General features: G+C 32.4%; 1 protein-coding gene across 6 annotated transcripts; it reads right to left on the bottom strand.

Annotated features, from left to right (window-relative positions):
• Nucleotides 1–15,807: 15,807 nt before the first annotated feature.
• LOC112524314 (cyclin-T1-3-like) lies at nt 15,808–21,713 on the bottom strand. Of its 6 annotated transcripts, none has more exons than XR_003070386.1 (8): nt 21,595–21,713; nt 20,598–20,811; nt 19,689–19,770; nt 17,862–17,990; nt 17,608–17,783; nt 17,356–17,507; nt 16,023–16,773; nt 15,808–15,822 (listed from the first exon to the last, which is right to left on the bottom strand). XR_003070386.1 is itself a non-coding variant. In XM_025134089.1 (7 exons), exons 2-7 carry the CDS (start codon nt 20,816–20,818, stop codon nt 16,094–16,096), a joined length of 1,440 nt encoding a protein of 479 aa, XP_024989857.1. In that variant the 5' UTR covers nt 20,819–20,897; nt 21,588–21,713; the 3' UTR covers nt 15,965–16,093. The 6 variants fall into 6 exon arrangements, 4 of the variants coding, with proteins under 4 accessions (XP_024989857.1, XP_024989859.1, XP_024989856.1 ...); XR_003070387.1 differs by lacking the exon at nt 15,808–15,822 and adding an exon at nt 15,886–15,935; XM_025134089.1 differs by lacking the exon at nt 15,808–15,822 and having other exon boundaries at nt 15,965–16,773; nt 20,598–20,897; nt 21,588–21,713.
• Between the last annotated feature and the right edge of the window lie 351 nt (nt 21,714–22,064).

The following is a 22,064-nucleotide window of genomic DNA, read 5'->3' as shown; positions in this document are numbered from 1 at the left end:
AAAGTTCAAGATTCATCATTAATATTTGTTTTTAGGTTATTCAGAAACAAATAACATTTCCACAATGCTACATCATACATCTACAATAAAAAATTATATTTTTTTCCTTAATTTTTTATATTGATAAATTTTGTTGCTACAGACGAGTCGTTAAAGTCTTGACCATGTAAAAGAATAAGAAAAAATATCTATTAAAAATATATGTTTAAATAATGAAATATAAATAATAGATACAATTCGAGATTCTTTCATATAAATCTTGTTTATATAAAATGAAAATAAAATATTCAACTATTACATAAAATGTTTTGTCATGTAAATAAAAAATAACTATTTAACTTAAAATTAGATCAAAATTTGAATGAACATTCAAGTTATATCTTATCATTTATATAGTCACTTGTACTTCAAACTTTTCACTTTTGTCACCAATGTGAGACCATAAAAAATCACCATAATTCACCAATTTTGTAAATACTCGATTCTCGGTGTGTCATTTCATTATCTTAAAGTCTTCCTTTATACATATAAAACAGATGGTGGATAAAATTTAATTTAATTAAATAATTAAGGATAAAAAAATGTAGTTAAGTCGTCTAATGTTATCCTCACAACTTATTGTAATGTCTTTGTACGTACGTATAAGACCTAAATTTGTTGATTTTATAAACTTAGAAGTCTCATTATCATTTTATTAAGATGGGTTTGTGTTCTAATAGACACATTTTGTTGCAGTGCAACATTCGTTATGAATATCTCAACCCTTGAGTGTCATTACTAGCTTCACGCCTTACCTTTGATGCATGCAAATGCAAAGGGTATTTGGCTTAGCGGTATCTGGGCTACGAGTAAGATCTCAACCTCTCTAGAAGTCAATTGTGAGAAGTATGTGTAACACTTGTGTTTTTGTGGACAATTTATGGTAATAATGTATTTTTTATGAGCCTGTGGAGGTCATGGCGAGTTCTGGTAGAGACAAATTGCACCTAAAGCGAAAAAAGAAAATCCCGCTACTTAAATCGCACGAAAAGTCGTGCAACTTACTGTTGCAGCAAATTAGGGACGCTGGCGACTCACCACGCGACTTGGGTCGCGGGAAAAGTAACAGAGAAGCCTCTAGAACATCTTTGAAGCCCGATTTTTAGGGTTTTTCTCCATTTTCTCCCCCCCCCCCCCTTCATATCATCTCGGTTTTGGGCGATTTTGGGAAGCTTGGGGGTGATTTTTGAGAGATCTTTGGAGAATATTGAATATTGAAGATCTTTGATGGGAGGTTTCAAGATCTTGATGAGATAAGTTCTTGAGTGTTTTGAGCTTCATTTTGAGGAGTTTTTTTTTGTATTTGGTTTATTTCTAGCCATGAAAAGTGATCTTAAGAAGTTATTTGAAGGATTTACTTGTGGATTCAAGTCTTTACCTTTTGAAAACTAGAGATGATTTTAGAAACTATGTTGAACATAACCTAGCAAGATGAGTTCGAATTGCTTTGTAAAAACTTCGTAAATGCCAAAAATGTCCATGTTGAAGTCTTGAAGTGTTTTCCTTGATGTTTATCCAATATGTTGTCTTTTTTTTTTTTTATAAATCTTGTAAATTGCCTATATTTCGGGTTCTTGGACATTTAGATAAACTAGAAGGGTATTTTCGCAATGCAGCGAGATACATCTCGATTTTAATGTTTTATTTTATTCTGTTTCCTGTCGATGTTATAATACTATTTTTTGTGGTTTTGAGAAAAACAATAATGTTTTTATTTTTGAATAAAATATAAATTTAAAGATATCTTAATTTTTTTTTAAATATCGATATTAGTATTAAATTAACTATTAAAAAGTTCTTGTTTTGTTGTATAATTTCTTTAATTCATTTTTTTATTATAATTTAATTTAGATTTTTAATAACGAATTGATTTTTTGATTTAATAATATATTTTTTTGGAAAGATAATAATTAAGTATTCTGTTATAAGACAGTGATTATTCTAATTGTATTTTAGATTTTTTTATATTTAAAATGAAATCTTTATCCAGTATTTGATTATGTTTATCTGCAGTTAGTTACACGAATTCAAATATGAAACTTTAATAAGTTGTACTTATGCATTATTTACTTGTAGTTTTTAATTTTAAGTAATATGCATCAATAAACAGTACTTTGTGTACAAAAAATGAGTTTTAAGAGTTTTTATCAAATGTTTTATAATATAGTATATATAAATCATAAGACTGTGTTGTTTCGATAATTTATTTTATAGATGGATATTATTTGACGAATATGCTTTTTTAGTGTATTTGGTTTGGAAAATTCATACTATTGTGTTATGAGACATTTTTTTAAAATATAAATGGTTTAACTTCATTTGGAAAATGATTTTTCCCAACCAATGATGGGTTATTGAGTTAGCCATACTTTTAGGCATGACTTTGTCTATTTATTGAGCATTTTATTGCTTAAGTTGACTTTCATGTGAGTAGTCAAATAAGTAGGGAGGTTATAGTCTTGATTTTGGCCATTTAAGTTTTGGTGACATTTGCCCAGTTTAAATTACTCATTATTGAATTTAGGCATGATTTGCATTTATAGCATTCTTATTTGAGAATTACATGTTTTGATTGTGTTGATCGTTCAATTGGAGTCATGTAATTTTGACTGTAGTGCATTGGATCCATAGGCACATGAGTCAGTCATTTTGATAATTGAGGAGCTTTGATGTTCTCATTAGAGATCAATGCTCGAGTAAGCATGGTGGTAGTGTTGGTATTGCAGAAAGGGGCCCATGTAGGGTTGGACTCTGGGATCGAGTGTATTGTAGAGGCAAACTCATGTAGAGTCAGACTCTGGGATCTATGAGTTGTCGATGCTATTTGGTATTGTGGAGGAGAGCTTGCATAGAGTCGGACTCAGGTATCAATGGGTCTACCTCACTGAACTAAGTGGTGTAGACAAGAAAAATACTGAGAGTACATCATTTGTCTCCAAAACTATTTCATCAAAAATCTTAAGTTTAAAAAAACAGGTACATATCAATTCTCCTTTAGTTAAAATAACTAAAGATTATTTTGACTTATTTTGTTCATTCTATCATCCTTCTCCTGAAAATCTTAATTTATTTCACCTCATTCTTAAAAGACCCATTACTAAAGGGCACCTAGTAACTAATCTTTTACCATATGCAAGGACCAAGTCATACACAAATATATTACTTGAACAATGGGTGTTCAAGGCACATGATTGGTTATTTATCCCTGATTAAAGACTAAGTTTTAGTAAAAGGACCATCTTTCATTTTTGGTGACGATTCAAAATGATCAACTTTCAATATGGTGTGTTGACAAACGGGTCAGTAACTTTCAGCAAAGTTGCCTGTGTAGAAGGTCTTAAACATAATCTTCTAAACATTAGTCAACTCTATGACAAAGGTTTTCTCCCAAATTTTTTGAAGGAAAATATTATATTCTCTCTCATGACAATGTGGAAATTCTTTCTGGATTTCGCAAAAACAATATTTATATGATTGACATGTCTTCAAGTTTGTCTTCATTTCATCAACATGTTTTCTTCTTTTAATGAGCTTCATTTGAGCAAAATTGGTTGTGGCATATACATCTATCTCATGTAAATTACAAAACCATCAATAGACTGCCACAGAATAATTATTTAAATTACTTAAAGGATTGGTTGAAGGACTTCCCTCCTTATATTTCACAAAAGAAAAGTTGTGTGGATCTTGTGAAAAATGGAAGTATTCTAAATTGAGCTTCAAATACAATAGTTGTTCTTTCATCACTTCTCTTCTTCATCTTCTTCACATGGATTTATGTAGACCAGTGAACATTCTAAGTCAGGATGGAAAAAGATACACTCTTATGATTGTGGATGAGTTTTGAAGATATACCTGGGTTTTCTTCTTACGGACAAAAAGTGATGCAACTGAAGAGATTTTTCACTTTATCAAAAAAATTGAAGTACTGAACAACACTTCAGTTCATTCTTTAAGAAGTGATAATAGAATAGAATTCAAGAATTACATTCTTGGAAATTTTTGTTCAAGCAAGGGTATTTCTTAAAACTTTTTTGCACCAAAAACTCCTCAGTTAATTGGTGTTGTAGAAAGAAGAAACAAAACTTTGTGTGAAGGTGCCAAATAAATGATTAGTGAAGCTTTTTTGCCTACTTACTTTTGGGTTGAAGTTTTAATTACTGCATGTTTCACTCAAAATCGAGCTACAATTATGGAAAGACATCATAAGGCTCCTTATCAACTATTTCATGTTCGAAAGCCAAACATCATATGCTTTCACATATTCGGATGTATATGTTATATCCTTTTTCAAAAATTTGATCCTAAATCTGATGAAAGAATCTTTGTAGGATATTTGCATTGTCTCTATTCTCTAGAACTTTTAGAGTCTACAATTGGAGAAGACAATATATTGATGAATCGATACATGTTCATTTTGATGAAAATGGAACACCACCTTCATCATCCACATATACCTTTAATGAAGATGAGCTCAATGAATGGATCTTTTCACATCTAATGAGATCTATTCAAGAATCCTCTTCAAACATACTTCATGTTCAATCTTCTAATCATCCTTCCTCTTCTGAACCAATCAATAATCAATCTAAAGTAACTAAGGATCCCATGATTGACAATGATATTCAGCAACTCATTCTTACCTAAATCTTACCTTTATCCGAAACCTTCCCTCCTCTCTCTCCAAACACCTCATCCGATATTACAAATATTTCCCTACCTATTCCTCTTCCTCCTGCCACAAGATGGACACAAGTTCACCCTATATAGTAGATCATTAGATATGATCATATAGGAGTCAAAACAAGAATATCTGCAAATATATGCCTATACGTCAACTTCTTGTCTATTATAGAACCAAAAAGATTGAAGAAGTCATTGAAGATCCAAGTTAGGTAAGTGCAATGGAAAAAGAAGCTATCTAATTTGAGTGAAATAAGGTCTGAAACTTGTTCCTAAACTTGCTCATAAAACCATTATTTGTACAAAATAGATATTCGAAAACAAAATGGATGAAGATGGCATTGTTATCATAAACAAATCCATACTAGTGGCTCAAGGATACCACTAAGGAAAAGGAATAGATTTATGAAACATTTTCTCTGGTAGCGAGAGTTATGGCTATTAGAATTTTTCTAGCATATGTTGCTTACAAAAACTTCAAAGTCTTCCAGATGGATGTCAATAATGTTTTTCTAAATGAAAAGTAGTCAGAAGAAATATATGTGAAACAACCTGCAAATTGTCTCAAACAAGCTCCTTGGGCATGATATGACACTTTATCTTCCTTCCTTCTTGAAAATAAATTTATTTGTAGCAAGATTGGTAACACTCTCTTTCTTTAAAAAGTTGATAATGATGTCATTCTTGTTCAAATACATGTAGCTGTTATAATATTTGGTGCAACAGATGTTTCTCTTGGTGAAAATTTTGCTAATCTTGGTCTAAAAGTCAAACAAACCTATGATGGCATTTTTAGTAGTCAAAATAATATGTCAAAGATCTGATAAAGAAATTTAAGTTTGACCAGTGCTTACCCATGAAAACAACAATGGCTCCTCCATTGAAGTTACATTCAAATCCAAATGGAAAACAGTTGATGTAACCAACTATAGAGGAATGATTAACTCTCTTTTATACTTAACTGCAAGTCGTCCAGATATTATGTTTTTCACATGTCTCTGTGCAAGATATCAAGCTAATTCTAAAGAATCCCATTTTGCTATAGTAAAAAGAATTTTTAGATACTTAAAGGGAACTCTTATCTTAGGTCTTTGGTACCCCCAAAGACACAGGTTTTGATATCATTGGATATTCAGATTCTAACTATGCAAGTTGCCAAATAGACAGAAAAAGTACAATAGGAAGTTGCCAAATTCTTGATAGTAAACTTGTGAGTTGGTCAAGCATGAAAGAAAACTCAGTTTGAACATCTACTGTTCAAGTTGAATATATTGCTACTGGAATTTGTACAGCTCAAATTTTATGGATGAAAAATCAACTTACTGATTACACATCATGTGTAAGTCATTACTTTCCATGACCAACAATATATATACATCAAAAGAATCAAAAGAAATATGATTATGTGATAGCATAATACGAGAAAATCCTAGATTTAAATTAAATGTAATATTTTTATTCATGTAAACAAATCTCGCATGAAGGTAATAACTTGATCATTTCTAGATATAAAAACAACGCTTGTTAGAATCATATATAATTCAAGGAATTTAGAACTACCTTCCATCCACACAAGAATAAATAGAGTTTTCCAAAGAGAAGCCTACTAATGAACTACCATATCTAGACCTACACCACTAAACCAAAAAAAAAAAATTGTTAACCATGGTGTCCAGAGCAACTTGTGAGCACCTCTATTAATCCTATAGGTACCTAAAGATAGCAGTCATGATAATCCCCAATAGCCTTGAGAAGACTCAAACTCGCAACATATAGTCTTCATTTGCCAGTTAAACTAACCTTCAAGGTTATTTCACCCGACAAAAAGGAAATGGTTTGAAGAGATTGACTCAAATAATGAGTTGAATCATCTTAAAGTTATCAAAAGTATACTCATTTAGAACTTTATAAATTGTTATATTTAAGAAAATTGTTCAAAGACCTGATTCGTCCAAAACTTCTACCGATTTTGACTCATAATTGAATTGTTAGACTCGTCCACTTTGTCACTTATATGATAACGTCTTAAAGATTCATTTGTTGATACACTTAAGGTCATGTTTTACATCCATAATCTACCTTATTTTTTGAGCTTATTGTAAAAATCTTGTTTTAGATGGCCATAACCTAGCTTTTTGAAATACTACATGAAGTAAAGTTCCAACAAGCTTAAGAAGTTTTATTTTATTTTTATTTTCAAATATACCCTTAATATTTTAAGTTTAAATGACTAAATAACCATCCTACTAAAAAAAACCAACGTATCTCCACCAAAACCCTTGATTTTCACATTCAAAAACCAACGTATTTCCAGGACACTTCATTTTTAATTCGAGAAAACATCCATCCCTATCCCATAAATCTCTCTCAAGTCTCCAAGCAAAAAATTAATTTCCAATTTGTACTGAATTCTTTCTTTAAAAATAATTATATCAAGATCTGATTTCCACATCCAAACTTGTTTAACTTTGCTTCATTCAAATTCTTCTTCTAAACATAAAACCCTATTTCATCTTTCTCGATCTATGTTTGAAATTTACTAAGCTTTATGATGCTTTCAAATTGTTCTATGAAATGAAATCTAGACATCCTAGTTGCACCATAACAATCTTGCTACAGCATTTCATGCTTTTCATTTAAAGCCAGTAAAATAAGGTTGTGCCTCAAGTATAAAATTTGAAAGCATCATAAAATTTAATGCTTTTCAGTTAAAGCCAGTAAAGTATTTGTGTTAATGCCAATAAATCAATGTTCTATGTAACTTTGCTACAGTGACTCCCTCATAATTTAAGGTGTATGGATAAGCTATACCAAATGAATGATAATGAAAAATGAATTATAAGTAGATAAAACAACATGTTCAATGTTAGAAGAATATTTTAATGTACCAAAATATCAACCCAACTAACCTGACCAACCCATATGGTTTGGGTTGGGTTGGGTTACACTTTGATTTGGTTTGGATTGGGTTAAGATTTTTTCAAGCCGCAAACATTGGTTGACTTGTTCAGATAGCTTCAACCCGATCAACACTACCCATGAGCACCCCTATTAATCATCGAATTAAATAAATTTGTTTTCTCTTTATATTACATAGTAGACAAAGAATTACATGATTTGTATTTGAAACCTTTTATATGTATGTTTTAATAATTTGAGAACTACAAAATTTGGGAGATCTGTTAGATCCATTCTAACCCACTAATTTAAGAAAATTAATGTTATTAATTAATGAGATAATTAATGTTATTTATTAAATAAATATTAATGCATTTTTTAAGAAATTTAAATTTTATATATATATATATATATATATATTCTCTCCTCTCTCTGTGACATACATACACACACACACATACAATTAAATATGCACACAAGGTGAACACATAATACAAACAATCTTAAGACTTTTTTACTAGGCGCTCACAAGTGGTAGATTTGTATTTAATTTTGTTGTTTTATTTTATGTTCACAATATATTTACAAGTTATACCAGATCTCGTAGATTTGGAATGTGTTCACAAATTATAATAATATTTTTGTAAAATTATTCACAATGTGTTCACCTTGTGTGTGTGCATGTATGTTATGGAGAGAGGAGAGAGAGTTGTTTAAATTATATTAAAGTAGTGTGGGAACCGCTTGTTGCACGATAATATAAGTACTTTGGTTAATGATCCAAAAATTGTCTATATAAATATATGTTGGTTCTTAATAGAATCATCAACAAATAATTTTAAAAAATTAATAAAAATCTAATTAGTGAAATTTTGATATATATATATATATAAAGAGAGAGAGAGAGAGAGAGAGAGATTTATTTAGGAACAAAGTTGTAAAATTAAATAAAATGAGTAATAGTAACGACAAGGGGGTGGATAACTTATGCATTGTTTGTCTGGTTGATGTTGAAGTTTTTTCTTTTTAAAAAAGGATGATGCCTCTGCCGATTTTTATTAAAAAAAAATAAATAAATGTACGTCTAAATTGCACGGTAACTAATTATATGTAAAAAAAATGTAGTAAATAGAAACTTGGTCTATAAATAATATGAAAAAATATTAACCGATCATTAATACATATAAATTACTATAGAGAATAATTCATTGTTATAAGATAAATGATGTCTACAAATAACAAAAACAAACACTCCGTCCGTCTTAAAATAAGTGTTCATGTTTTTATTTTAGTTTGTCCCCAAGTAAGTGTCCACTTTCAAAAAGTAATGTATACTTTTCAACTCTAGTCTTAATTATTAGATAGAGATTTCATTAATCTCTCAGTTATGAATGATAGAATTATCATTTAATTAAGGGAAAATTGCATTAAAAAGTAACATATTTTAACTTGATTCCTATTTTGAGTAACATACTTTCAAAACTTCCATTTTTGTACCTAAGATGTAAAATTTTAAACATCTAAGTACCCGGGTAACCGGTAGAAACATTAATCAGTTACCATGTTGATATAGCGAGTGATGTGGTATCCGGTTAATGCTTCAGCAAATAATACTGAGTTGATAGCATATCACTCGTCACATCAGCATGGTAACCGGTTAATGACTTTTACCCACCAAAATCACCCAGGGAAATTTCTGTAGGTGATTACTGACGGATCACCAAGAAAATACCAATAGTTCTGTAGAATCTGATGTTTTTCAATAAAATACTGATGGATCACCCAGAGAATCTCTGGGTAGTTTGTCACTAATTTGAATCACCCACCAACTTTTGTGACGAACCGCTCTTTAGCGACAGATTTTCCAGGAAAAAGTCCATAGGCAAAAGTCTTTTATTTCGTAGCGTTTATTTACTTTTTGAGATGAACTCCAACTTCTGTCATCCAATTATTGTTTCATCTTACCGTTCAAAATGTATGCTTTCTCTTCTTATGTGTTATGGTTTAAAGTGTTCCCTCTTATCAGCAATCACGTGTAAATAAAAGAAAATGAACAAGGTTTAAGAAATTTCAGTATCAATTTCATTGTCGCTATCGATTGCATTCTGGTTTCAGTATAATCATCTTTCAAGGATTATTATGTATTGTATGTATAAAAATTTCAAATTAATAAACCTTAAAAATATATATATTTTTTTAATTCGATAAATGTAACAAAAATCAAATACCAAAATTATTATAAAAAAATGGTGAAGGAATAAATGTGGAAAGGGGGTGTAAAGTTTAGACGACTTAAAAGTTTGTCTAAGAAGAAGACAAAAGAGAATATATGCCCACACAAATATCTAACATAACATATCCCACTTACCAATTTAATATTACCCTCAACTTTCTTTATATTTTTTATGTCACAATCATTTGAATGTTTAATAACCAAATATTTTTTGTATTTTTAATAACATTAATAAAAAGATTTTGATTTAATATATAATTTGTACTATATTATAAAGTATTTGATAAAAATTCTTAAAAATCATTTTTTATGCATAAAGTACTGTATGTTGAAGCATATTACTTAAAATTCAAGATTACAAGTAAATTATGCATAAGTACAACTTATTATTGCTCCATGTTTGAATTCGTGTAACTAATTACGGATAAACATAATTAAATAGAGGATAAACATCTCATTTTAAAATATAAAAAATCTAAAATATAATTAGCGAGTTCTAAAATAATTAATTATTATCTTTATAAGAAAATTATATTATTAAACCAAATATAAATTATTTCGTTATTGAACCTAAATTAAATTATAATAAAAAATTACACGAAAATTAGGAATTTTAAATAGTTAATTTGATACTATATATCGATATATTTTTGTCAAATTTTTATGGTATTTTTAAATTTATATTTTATTTAAAAATAAAAACATCATCGTTTTTTCAAAATCACATAAGATCATATTATAACATCGACTGAAATAAAGAATAAAATAAAATATTAAAATCAATATGTATTTCGCTGCATTACACGAGTATACTTGTAGTTAATTATAATATATAAATATTCATAAGATATTGAAGAATGTATTTAAAGAAAAGGAAAATGGACATTTAAAATATAACTGATTTTAAAATTTCACTTGGAAATGATTTTAAAAATAATTTCGTAATCATTTATTCGATTATAAAATGGACAAAATACTAATATCGAAACTTTAATAACCAAGAAACAATACTGCGTCATCATTTCCTTCTCACACTTTAACGTTAATAGAGTTATATTTTTTTGGTTTTTTTAATTTAATAACATTAAATAAAAGACATTACAATACAATCAAAAAAAAAAAAACACGCTATTGTTTTTGGTTGAGTTCATCTTGGATGCGAGAATTTGGAGTGTTTAAAAAAATCGTTGGACCGCTTAAATCGGTCGAACTAAGTTAAACTAGACCGCTTTTTACGGTTTGAACAGTTTGGCGATCCGGTTCAATTTGAAATTTTTTACAACTGTTCGATCCGGTCTGGTCTGCGATTTGAGCATTTTGTCGGTCTGGACCAAACTGAACGCCAAAAATATACATGCATCAATTATATTGAGCCTTCATGTTATAGATTCAACTTTTATGAACCAATTAACTCAAAAAAAAATTATTTTAAATGATTAAGTTTCTTTAACTTTTTTTTGATGAATAAACAATTAAAGGGAAATGAGATTTAGCTAGCTTGATAACAGCGAAAAGAGTAACGGGTTCCCCATCAAGAATCTTTAAGCATTTTAGTGTTTTCTACATGGCAGGGGGTCTAGCCAACTCTATCGACTTCTCATTTGAATGATTAAGTCCCTGAACAGTTTTTTAATGAATAAACTATCAAATTTTTAGAAATTGATTACCCACATCTTTTAAACCCAAAAAAACTACCAGTAACTAGTAATTGAAGTTTTAAAGTAAAAAAACCTTAGTCGGTTTAACAATTCTTAGACCGTACGTCATTCAAACTCCTTGCACCCAACGCTATCCCTTCCTCTCTCCATCCTATGCAGCCCTATCGTCGTTCACACTCTATCACTGCTCATCACTATCATTGGCCGTTACCAATGCACTCTCTTGAGTGCTTTTTTGTTCTCCCTCTTTTTTTTAATCTTTTTATACGTACTTCATTGGATTATTGTAGAAAAGAGAGAATCATAAGACAAAAACAAATCAAAAAGAGAGAGATCAATGGTAGGGATTAACCACGGCAATGAGATAGCAAAAGGTGGAGAGAAGCAATGTTGGATGTAAAGGTTTGAATGATATAGGATTTGGAAACAGTCAAACTAATTTAGGACTTTTTTTTTTACTTTAAATCCCTCCTATCCAACTACAGGTGATTTTTTTGGATTCAAATTTTTCTGGATTAAAAGAATGTAGGTAACCAATTTCTAAAAGTTTGATAGTTTTATTTATTAAAGAATTATTCAAGAACTTAATCATTCAAAATGAAAAAGTTTGAAAATTTATTCATCAAAAAAATAAATTCTTAGACTTAATAATTCAAAATGGAAAAGTTCATTGGATTTTTCTATACTTTCCCATAAAAATAAAAGACACGTTATATTTGACCCTAGATTCAATCAAGATATGGTATAAAAAAAACGCTTCTAACACGTTATCTTAAGGACCATTTACCAAACGCTTATCTGTTAGGAGCTTACCTTGGTAAGCATGACAAGTCAAAGTACTGAAAATCTTACCCAGTAAAAGACCTAGCAACAACCGAGATCTTACCTGATGAAGGAAAAGACTTGCCCAGTCATCGCTTAGCAAGTAAAATACACTTACCAACTATTCATTCATTTTGATGGCCAAAAATGTTACTCTAAGATAAGTGATAATGGTGACTTCAGCCACCAAGCACTTAAAACAGTAAGTATCTGGTAAGCAGGGCCCCTTAAGCATAAAGATTTTACACAAAGGGTTTGAAAAAAGACTGGCCTCCATTCGTGATTTTGCTAAGCATCAAACGTTCAAAAAGTTCACATCAATCTTTCCACCTCAACCTACAAGTACATCTTTTTAGCCTTCCTTCCCATTTCACCATTTCACCTCGACTTTTCATGACTTTTGCTTTTCTTTTGCGTCAAAAAAGTCTATCCGACTCATTAGTAATGAAATAAATTTGACCATCGATTCAAAGAGTCGTTTAGAAGCATCGTCCAATAACGGGAAAACCATCCGTTCATGAGCCAAAATCAATGACAGCGATAATTTACAATGATTATAATGGTTAAAACACTCCCTGCTAACTTGAAAACTTGGTCTTCAAGTATTCACATTTCTGGTAAATAAAAAATAAAAATAAAGCAGTTGCAAAATAAAGCAAAAGCCATGTGTGGAAATTGATTGGATAAGTAAAGCAGACCTCTCTTTTTCGAGTCAATTAAACATCGAAAGAAAAGCAGCAAAGCGAAGATGACCAAAGAAAGTGGCTCCATCAGATTGTACGCCCGAACATATCATATCACGTAGACCAAATGTCCAACGATAGCCAGACCGCGTTATCTATATCTACTTGTTAAGGGAATCTAGCCTTTTTGTTTTTGCTTCTTTCTTTCCGCCATTAATCAAGCCACTTTCTAAGTGGTTCATGTGTGCGTGTGTTTGGCACAAACTACCCGACCTTGGCTGAGGAAATCATTACAAGTACTAATCAGGTAAACAGAGTGATAAAGACAGGGTTTTCAAGGAAACAATGTTTCTCTTTGAGATATAAGTCAGGTTTGCATACATCTTACCCTCCCAGACTCCCCCCCCCCCCCCCGTGGTGGGATATACTAGGCTCGTTTGATTTGGTTTGATGTCACATGCTAAAGAAAAAGAAAATTATAGGTGTGAACCTGGTGTACCAAGATGGTGGAGGCAACTATTTTGTTTGTTTTAACGACTCGACCATGGTTAAAGGAGTTATTTAGAAGAATATCCTGCAGACATAATTATTTTTAAAGCATGAACATGATTGTATTCTTGTGCTAAGAATAGGCATTCTTCAGCTACACAAAGACGTTCTTAAACCTATTAGAAAGTCATGCATTTAAATAAACTATTCTCTTGAATAACCCGTCAACAAAAATAAGTAATGCAGGAGCACAAGTTCATCATAGTAAGGGGCTGTTTGGTTGGTTTTCTATTAAGTCATGTATGGATAAAGATGTTTGTGTGGATTAATCTGTCTGTATAGATTGGGAAGGTTTTTTCATAGATGGAAGCATGTTTTTTAATTGAGAGGAACAGATTTGGAAAAAACTTGGCTTTCTATATAAAGCTACCTCTAGAAGCTTAGTGGATAAGTCACTTTCTATATCATTTAGCCACTATCAAACAATCATGTATAGGTGACCGAATAAGCTGAGTCCCATTAAGCTGCTACCAAACAAGCCCTAAATGATCAGTGGAAGATGGTTCAGTAATAGGATAAGACTCCTACTCAGAAGTTCTAAAGTTAATTTTGCTTGACCAATAAACGATCTTGTGGAGTGTACTATTGAAGTGTTCAGATTAGATGTTTCAATTATAAAAGCCAGAGGAGAACTCATATTGAAAAGCACCAACTTTCATGAAGCCATGTACTAGTTTTTAATAACTAAAAATCCAAAATAAAGAACATACTGTACATACCTCTATGTCACTTGTAAGAAGAAAGATCAGCTATGATGATCAAACTTCAATCACCTCTCCAGCCTGATCTTTATATCTCTACCTTGTTTCATACGCCTTCAAATTAGATGGATTACTATTAACATGAAGCAGGTCATGTAACTGGGTGCGTGAAAATTGTAATAAGATTTTAACAGAAGGAACCACATTAAAGCTTGGTCAAACAATAGAGAACTCTTTGAACAGCAAAACAACTATATATATATATATATATATATATATATATATATATATATATATATATATATATATGCATATAAGGAGAGCCAACGTCAGGGATGCTGATATTCATATATGATATAACTCCAGAATAATTGCCTATTTATTGAAAACCAACAGCGAGATTAGCTTGAAGACAACTTAACCTTAATTTATTGCAATAAATGGGACGCATCAGGCCTTAGAGAAGGATAAAATAATCAAGGATTTTGAACATGAATAGCATCAGTGCATGCTTTCCTACAGCCGATTTATATTAGTATCTAGAACTGGTAACTTCATCCGATATTAGATTGATTTAGTCAAGGAAACCTATAGTAATTAGTCCTTTTCTGGAGATTAAGCATGTATGTTTATCAGTTTATCTTTAAGAGGTCCAGTTTAAGGCATGAAGGCATAAGCTTTGCAGGAACTACCATAACCATAAGAAACTCTAATTGATGATCTATCACATATCCAAAGAAAGGAAGAAACACGCATCTACAACTTAGAGATCAAGGCAGGTTTAGCAAAATCAGGGTTTAATCACCAATAATCTTCAAGCAATAGTTGTTAACCTGTTTAACTGTTTATCAAAATTTCACGCAAGATATGTCAAGCATCCTAGCTGGAGTAACTGTTCTGTAACTTAAGATAACTTGCTTAGGCAGAAAAAAACTAATCAAGTCATTTATTCCAAAGCACTTGCATAATATAAAGCTTTATCCATTAACCCTTAAGATATTTAAAGTTAAGATGATTTCAAAAGGACACAATGTTGTTTTGTTTTGCTATTTATTCTTTGCTCATTCTGTTTCTCATTATTGCTCACCTTGTTGTAATTAAATAGAAGTTGCATATTGAAATTTAGGCAATTAGTTTGTATCTAAGTAATAGGAGAGCCAATCACATAGCATTTCAACCTCTAGGAAACTAGGAATGTGTTATGATCTTCGTAATATAACACTATGGCTGGCAACTTGAAAAAACTACAACTCTCTAGCAGTAAAGCAAGTGAGCATATCACAAAAGAAGATTTTGGCTACTTATATGTTGATCAATTCAAGGATCATAAAAAATACAAAATACAGATATGCAAAACAGTTGAACCGAGAACAGGAGTTACTTGTTAACAGGTAAAAAGCTGAGGCTGGGCCTTGAAGAGGATGGTGCAACTCTATCTATTTGACAGAAATCGATAAGCAGTCCGTATGGCTGATTTCCTGTAACTTCTATCTGGAATGCAATAAAAAAGATGAGGGTCTAACTTTCACTACCCTCCAACTTCTCAACCTGCAAGTCTGCAACAGCCCTTTTCCCCCATCAACCAAAAAGTAGCAGTAAAAATGGTTTCTTTATGGAGGAAAAAACCAGCATTGATAAAACCTTTGTGGAAATTGAATTTCTAGTAAAACTGTTAAAAAAGAGCAAGAGATGAAGACTGTCAACAATGCCTGAAGATAATTGTACAACTATTAAATAGTGTTGTTACAATACTTACAAAATGATCAAATCCCACCTCCAAACAAGAAGGCCCTTCCGGAAACAATAGAGGTGGGAATTACCAAAACTTTAAATCTTGATTTGCTTCTGAGCATATGAAGATTCCAGCACTATGCCATCCTCCAACTCTCTCTCTATCCAGGCTTCACCATCGATTTCATCATCCAAGTCTTCTACGTGCTTTCTTTTCATAGTTTTAACAAAATTCCTTTTCTTAAGCTTTTCTCTGATTCGATTTACATCTACCTGGCCATTGCCAACTATACCTCCCACTGAAACTATCTTGCAACTTGAACTTAGATCAGACTTCACTGTGACAGGTTCACCACTATCGCCATCCTCAACAACACTAACTGCACTGCCGGTATCACTGGTTTGGCAATTTGGTGTTTCCTTTGATGCACCTTGGACATTGTCAAAAGCGTGTTTCTTGACACAGTCAGATGTCACATCTTTTGCACTGCCACTATCACTGGTATGACAATTTATTGTTTCTCTGGATGTATCATGGACGTTGTCAAAGGCCTGTTTCTTGACACAATTAGACGTTGCAGCTTTTGCAGGTCCACCAGCATCCATAGAAGCGGTCATCTTGGAATCCTGAACAATACTAGAGCCACTCAAAGTGGAGGATTGTGGACTATAGATTGTCGCTTTTCTGATTAGAGATTCAGTTACATTCTGATCCTTCAGTGTTAGGGTTTGGCTCTGACTCTGTTCCCACAAACTCATCATCTGTTGGATGACATCTGAAAAAAGGAAGGGGAAGATTCATAAGACACAAGGAAAGGCAATCACTTGCAATCACGGCAAGAGTAAAAAATTATAGAACCTGCAAAACATAACCCAAGTGAATGGGAAAGATGGGTAAATAAAATGATAATAGCCAGTCCCTTAATAAAGAAATCAGGATATTCGGAGTGGCATATAGCAAATGAATAGTAAAAGATTAACCAACCAGAACCTCCCTAAAAATTTAGACATCCTCAAATTAACACTGGTTTTCAGAATATTACAAGATTATATGAGTCGATAGCAACATCATAATGATTCTAATTACAAAAAGGATAGCAAATGATTAGCATTATATAACAATTAGCAATGCTAGGCAGTACAAACAGGTTTAGGAACAGAAAGTCATGATCTCTAACTAACGTTTATGATACTAAAAGCTCATGAAACATAAGAACTGTGGGGTTGGTTAAATTAAAAGGTCGACTTTGAGAATGAACTAGTAATATAGAATAATAGATGGTGTGAACGGCCCATATAAAATGTTAAGTTTGATGGGAAGAAAAAGTTAAGAGTAACATAATTTTGTTTCAACATGCCTTCTAATTGCTTGGGTGAAACATCAAATTCCATCCACCAAGCCTTCCCTTTTGCTGTAGGTAATTTCACCTTCTTAACCTTGGCAGCAAGAAACAGAGAACCAGCGGCAATATAATGGGGTTTGTGCTGCAAGCACAGTGAGGTACGGAGCCTATATAGATAATGCATCAAAATCAGTGTATGTAATTGAAAAGAATATACTTTCAAAGATCTATAAGATCCCATGAAAAAAAAAATAGCATACAACATACCAGTCATTCACAAAATTCCATGCTACTTTTACAAGTTCTTTGTGTGTAATACCCAATCTCTTAAGAGCCGCAACAAGTGACTTGTATGGATGTTCTATATTCAGATCAAACGCAATAGTAGCCAAGAGAAGTCTTTCCCCAATTAAGATTAGTTCCTTCTGTTTATCATATATCTCCTACAGGAATAAAGAGCCTGATAAGAACCCACATTGAAAACATGTCCAAGATATAGCTAACAGGTATGTCTGCCACACCCGAATTCTCCGTGAAGCTGAAGGATCCCACTTGTATATTAACTTATAAGCCACCACAACAAGTTCACCTAACCATCGTGGCGTTTCTTCAGCTTTGCAAGCAAGGAACATGCATACAGTTGCAATTGTCTGCAAGAAGCAATCATTGTTAAGTTCTACATTGTGATTGCCAAATATAGTTATACAATCTTCTTCGAGTGGGATTTACTGGGTGAGTTTCGTTAGCTATACAACCCTCTTCTGTTCTTTTCCCATGATTAAATAATATATGCTAATACACAATCTATTATTACACCAGGACACTGATTTTGACAGCCAGCAGAGAAGAACAGTACATATCTGCTAAATCAATTAACTTTGCCCAAGAGTTAAAAGTATCCGAAGTCATGCAGTTGTTCGACCCCTTGTGTAGCAGCCAATCACAACGTTATTGGCCACATTTTAGGACCCATGAGGTTTTAGATGTTATCTGGCTTTGAATGTAGATAAGCTGGTGTAAAGAAGACTGTTTGCTAAGGGCACATTCCATTAGATCTTCAATAGTGGCAACATCAAACCTCAGTAGCTTTCAGCTATAATTCTTGTTGAGATTCATAGTTTCATACTGGTGGTATAATTTAATAAAGAGTTTTACCGTCTCTCGCATACTGAAGGCGTCATTCAATAAGGCATGGTCAGCAAAGCTTGAGAGGTAGTTGGAAATTTGTAACAGTGAGTTGGGGTAGGAAGTAGAAATATTGCATGATCATGCAATTATTTCTCTGTTTCATGGTCTTGATAGGTTCAAAAGAAGTGATAATTCTCTCACAAGCAGTTTTCCCATGTGAATGACGACTCACATGGTTCAATCTTCATTGATGGTAGTTTGTCTGCTTTGGCAAGTTGGTCACAACATGGCTTCATAGTTCCTTGCAAAAACCCTTCTACATTCCCTCTGGTCCAGGGTAAAGGGGTGGAGCTTTATAACTATATTTTCTTTTCTTTATTTGCACAATGAGTGTTTACTGCTTTGTGGGGTGCATTAACCTTTTGTACTTTACATACCCTTACCATAAGCAAATGTAAATAGAATTATTATTGCAGTAGGGAGTTCATTGCAGAAAAGACAACAGAACTTTCATTGAAAATCCTATGTAACAAAACAAATACAAAGAAAAAAAAGAGAAGTTTAAATGAATATTTAAGCTTCAATTTTGCTGTGTTTACAGGACAACCCCTTGGCCGGTACTGAAATCCTAGGTGGACTCAAAATATATTAAGAAATCGGAAGTTCCTTACCTTATAATCTTAAAACAGTTAAAACGACAGTCTAGCAAAATGACATCACATTCAAATCGAAAAAGTGAAATGGTTTGAACAAGCAAAGAGAGAACTGGATTTAATGTATGGTAACTGTGGTTTGACTAGGAATGAACTTATAACTTGAAAATCATGTCTGTGTAGAGAGTTGAGAGCATTTAGGTGAAAAGATATGCTGAGATCAAGTAGATTTGTGAGAGGTAAAGAGGTCCTAAACCAAGCTTGGAGGTTGAAGACAATTTGTTTTCAAACTATACAATTCACTCTATTTGGTTTTACTGATTTGTCTTATCTCTCTTTTGGTTCTATTAATTGGTGAAAACCGCTTAAACTTGCAGTTTCCATATCCACATATGCACAACTTCCTTATTCAAGATGTACTTTATAAGTCTGTGTAGGATATCTTTGATTGGCCAAAGAGTTATCTACTTTCCCAAGGGATATATATGCCAAACATCAAAGGACACAACAAAATCATCAAAGTAAATTATCTAAGAAAAGAAAAAAGATGTTGAACAAAACATGTACCTGCCAATCATTCTTCGCATGGGACTGCCGCATGTAAAACCGATGGCAAAACATCATTGCTGTTGCTATTGTTACCTGGGGCCTGCAATATGAAACAATAACCAACTGCCATTTAGCACATAGTGATATAAACTTTTAAACGAGAACAGAGTGTAAGGAAATTATGGATGAGAGAAAAAGAGGAAGTGGTACCACCTTACTAGAAATTCCTTTAAGCTAGCAGAGAGCTGATGTTACATATTAATTGGTTACAGAGAAGGCAAGCTCAACACTGAAACATGCATATGTACTCACTAGTAGTTGAAGACAAAATTTTCATGTTACCACTCCGGCTCTACTATACTCTTTCTTAAATCCCATCAAGAAGGCTTTGCGCCCAGCCTTTCCCTTGCATTTTGCAAATAGGCTGTCTCCATGACTCACATCCATGACTTTCCTATCACAAAGGATTTCCCTTGCGGCTTGCAAAAAGAATGTTCCCATGACTCGAATACGTGAAAGAGTCACCTTATCAGTCGTTCCAAAGCTCGATGAAGCAATAATTACAATAAACTTGGGGAAACCACAGGCTAAAATCAATTTACAAGATAAATCAAACCCTACAAAACTACTAACACTTTCAAATACTCCACAAAATAAATAGAGTAGAAGAAAGACAATAAACCCGTCAAATCTACAAAAATTACAAATCATCTAACAAGTATTGCCCATAAAACAAAAAGTAATCTCTAATAAGAAAACATCGTCAAATTGGATAAAGCTACAAAAAAACTTCCAGGAAAACGAAGTCTTGTAGCTAATATCATCAGAGAAGTTTTTCAAATATTATATCATAAAATATGCTATCTTCTCATACTTCCGGAGTTCATGTGCCTTCTCACATGATAGTGAAGGAGAACAAGTGCTTACACTTTAAGCTCTATGCCAAGCTCTTGCAGAAAAAAGCAGTACAGCTTTTGTAGATGCTGTTCCTGCTTGAAATCGATGCCATCAGACCTTGATGGAGTATGACATTCTATGTCTTTCCTGCTGAAATACCACCTGCGAGTAGGAGGCTGAGGTGCTCCAGACATAAGCATTCCAGCTGCATCAGCTTCTTGGGATTTATAGCATTGAATTGGAGCTGTCATGCTTCCACTAAAATATTAGTGCCTTGCACACTAATGTAATGCTGTCGCTCTATCCTTGCTTAGTCCCTATCTTTATATTCTACAAAAACAAAACAATATATATATATATATCAAAAGCCTATCCTGCGTTTGAATGAAAGTAAAAATAGACAGGCCTGCTTGTGCACATTTTCCAGAAAAACAGAGACATCATGACAAGGTTAAGATCTTATTTTCTTTACTATCGCTTCTACAGTTCTACTTATGAAAACATATGTAAAGCAAGTAGCCATAAAAAGGCATACCTACATATCAAGATGCCATTTTATCATCAATATCCTTTTAACGCAATAAATCCCAAGTATCTTTTATGTCAAACCCTATCCGTTTACATCAATGTACCAAATTAAAGACAGAGAAACAGTATAAATTCAAACATAACCATCATGATTTCAATGAAATACCATTAAAAGAACATGTTTATAGCGATATCACAAAAAACAGTATAAATCCAAACATAACCATCATGATTTCAATGAAATACCGTTAAAAGAACATGTTTATAGCGATATCACAAAAAAAAAAAGGAAACGAGAAATTGCAAAGTGCTTCCAAACTAATGTTCATCCTTAATGTAATTACCCCCATAATTTTAGTGTAATAAAATTGTCAATTCCATTTAATAATCTAATCGTGGTACCAAGAATTAAACCTAAGATCATCAGCAAACAAACAGCGATCGATTAGAAAAATATCGTAAAAGAAAGATTAAATTATAAAGAAAACGTACATTTAACCTGCGATTGAAGCTGAAGAAGTTGCTCTTATTGAAAAGGGATGCCAATTGAGAAGCCACACAGCCCCTATTTTCTCCTCCAGGTTCCAAAGCATAGAAGAGAACCCTAGTTTTGTTTCCGTCTCTGAATATTTCATCCCTCTCACCCTCTTTATTTTATGAGATATTTACGAAACTGGTCCCTTAATTTATGTATAATCTATGGATAAAGTTATTTAATAAAATATTTTACAAATTTGGTCCTTACCCCAAAATACTAAAATAGTCATGTGCGACTCACATGACAATTTTCTAATAGTTGAAAATAAGGATTAAAAGTAGGGCTGAGCAAAAACCGAAAAACCCGAATTACCCGATTAACCCGCCCGAAGAAACCCGAAACCGAAACCGAAATAATCGCCCGATTTCACCCGATGTCCGAATCCGAAATTTATGTGGGTATGGCGGATCGGGTAGGATCCCACGATCCAC

The sequence above is a fragment of the Cynara cardunculus genome, assembly GCF_001531365.2.
Source record: "Cynara cardunculus var. scolymus isolate 2C chromosome LG 13, CcrdV1, whole genome shotgun sequence".
Classification (NCBI taxonomy): domain Eukaryota; kingdom Viridiplantae; phylum Streptophyta; class Magnoliopsida; order Asterales; family Asteraceae; genus Cynara; species Cynara cardunculus.
The sequence above is the reverse complement of the archived record's forward strand: the minus strand, read 5'-3'. Positions and strand labels throughout refer to the sequence as shown.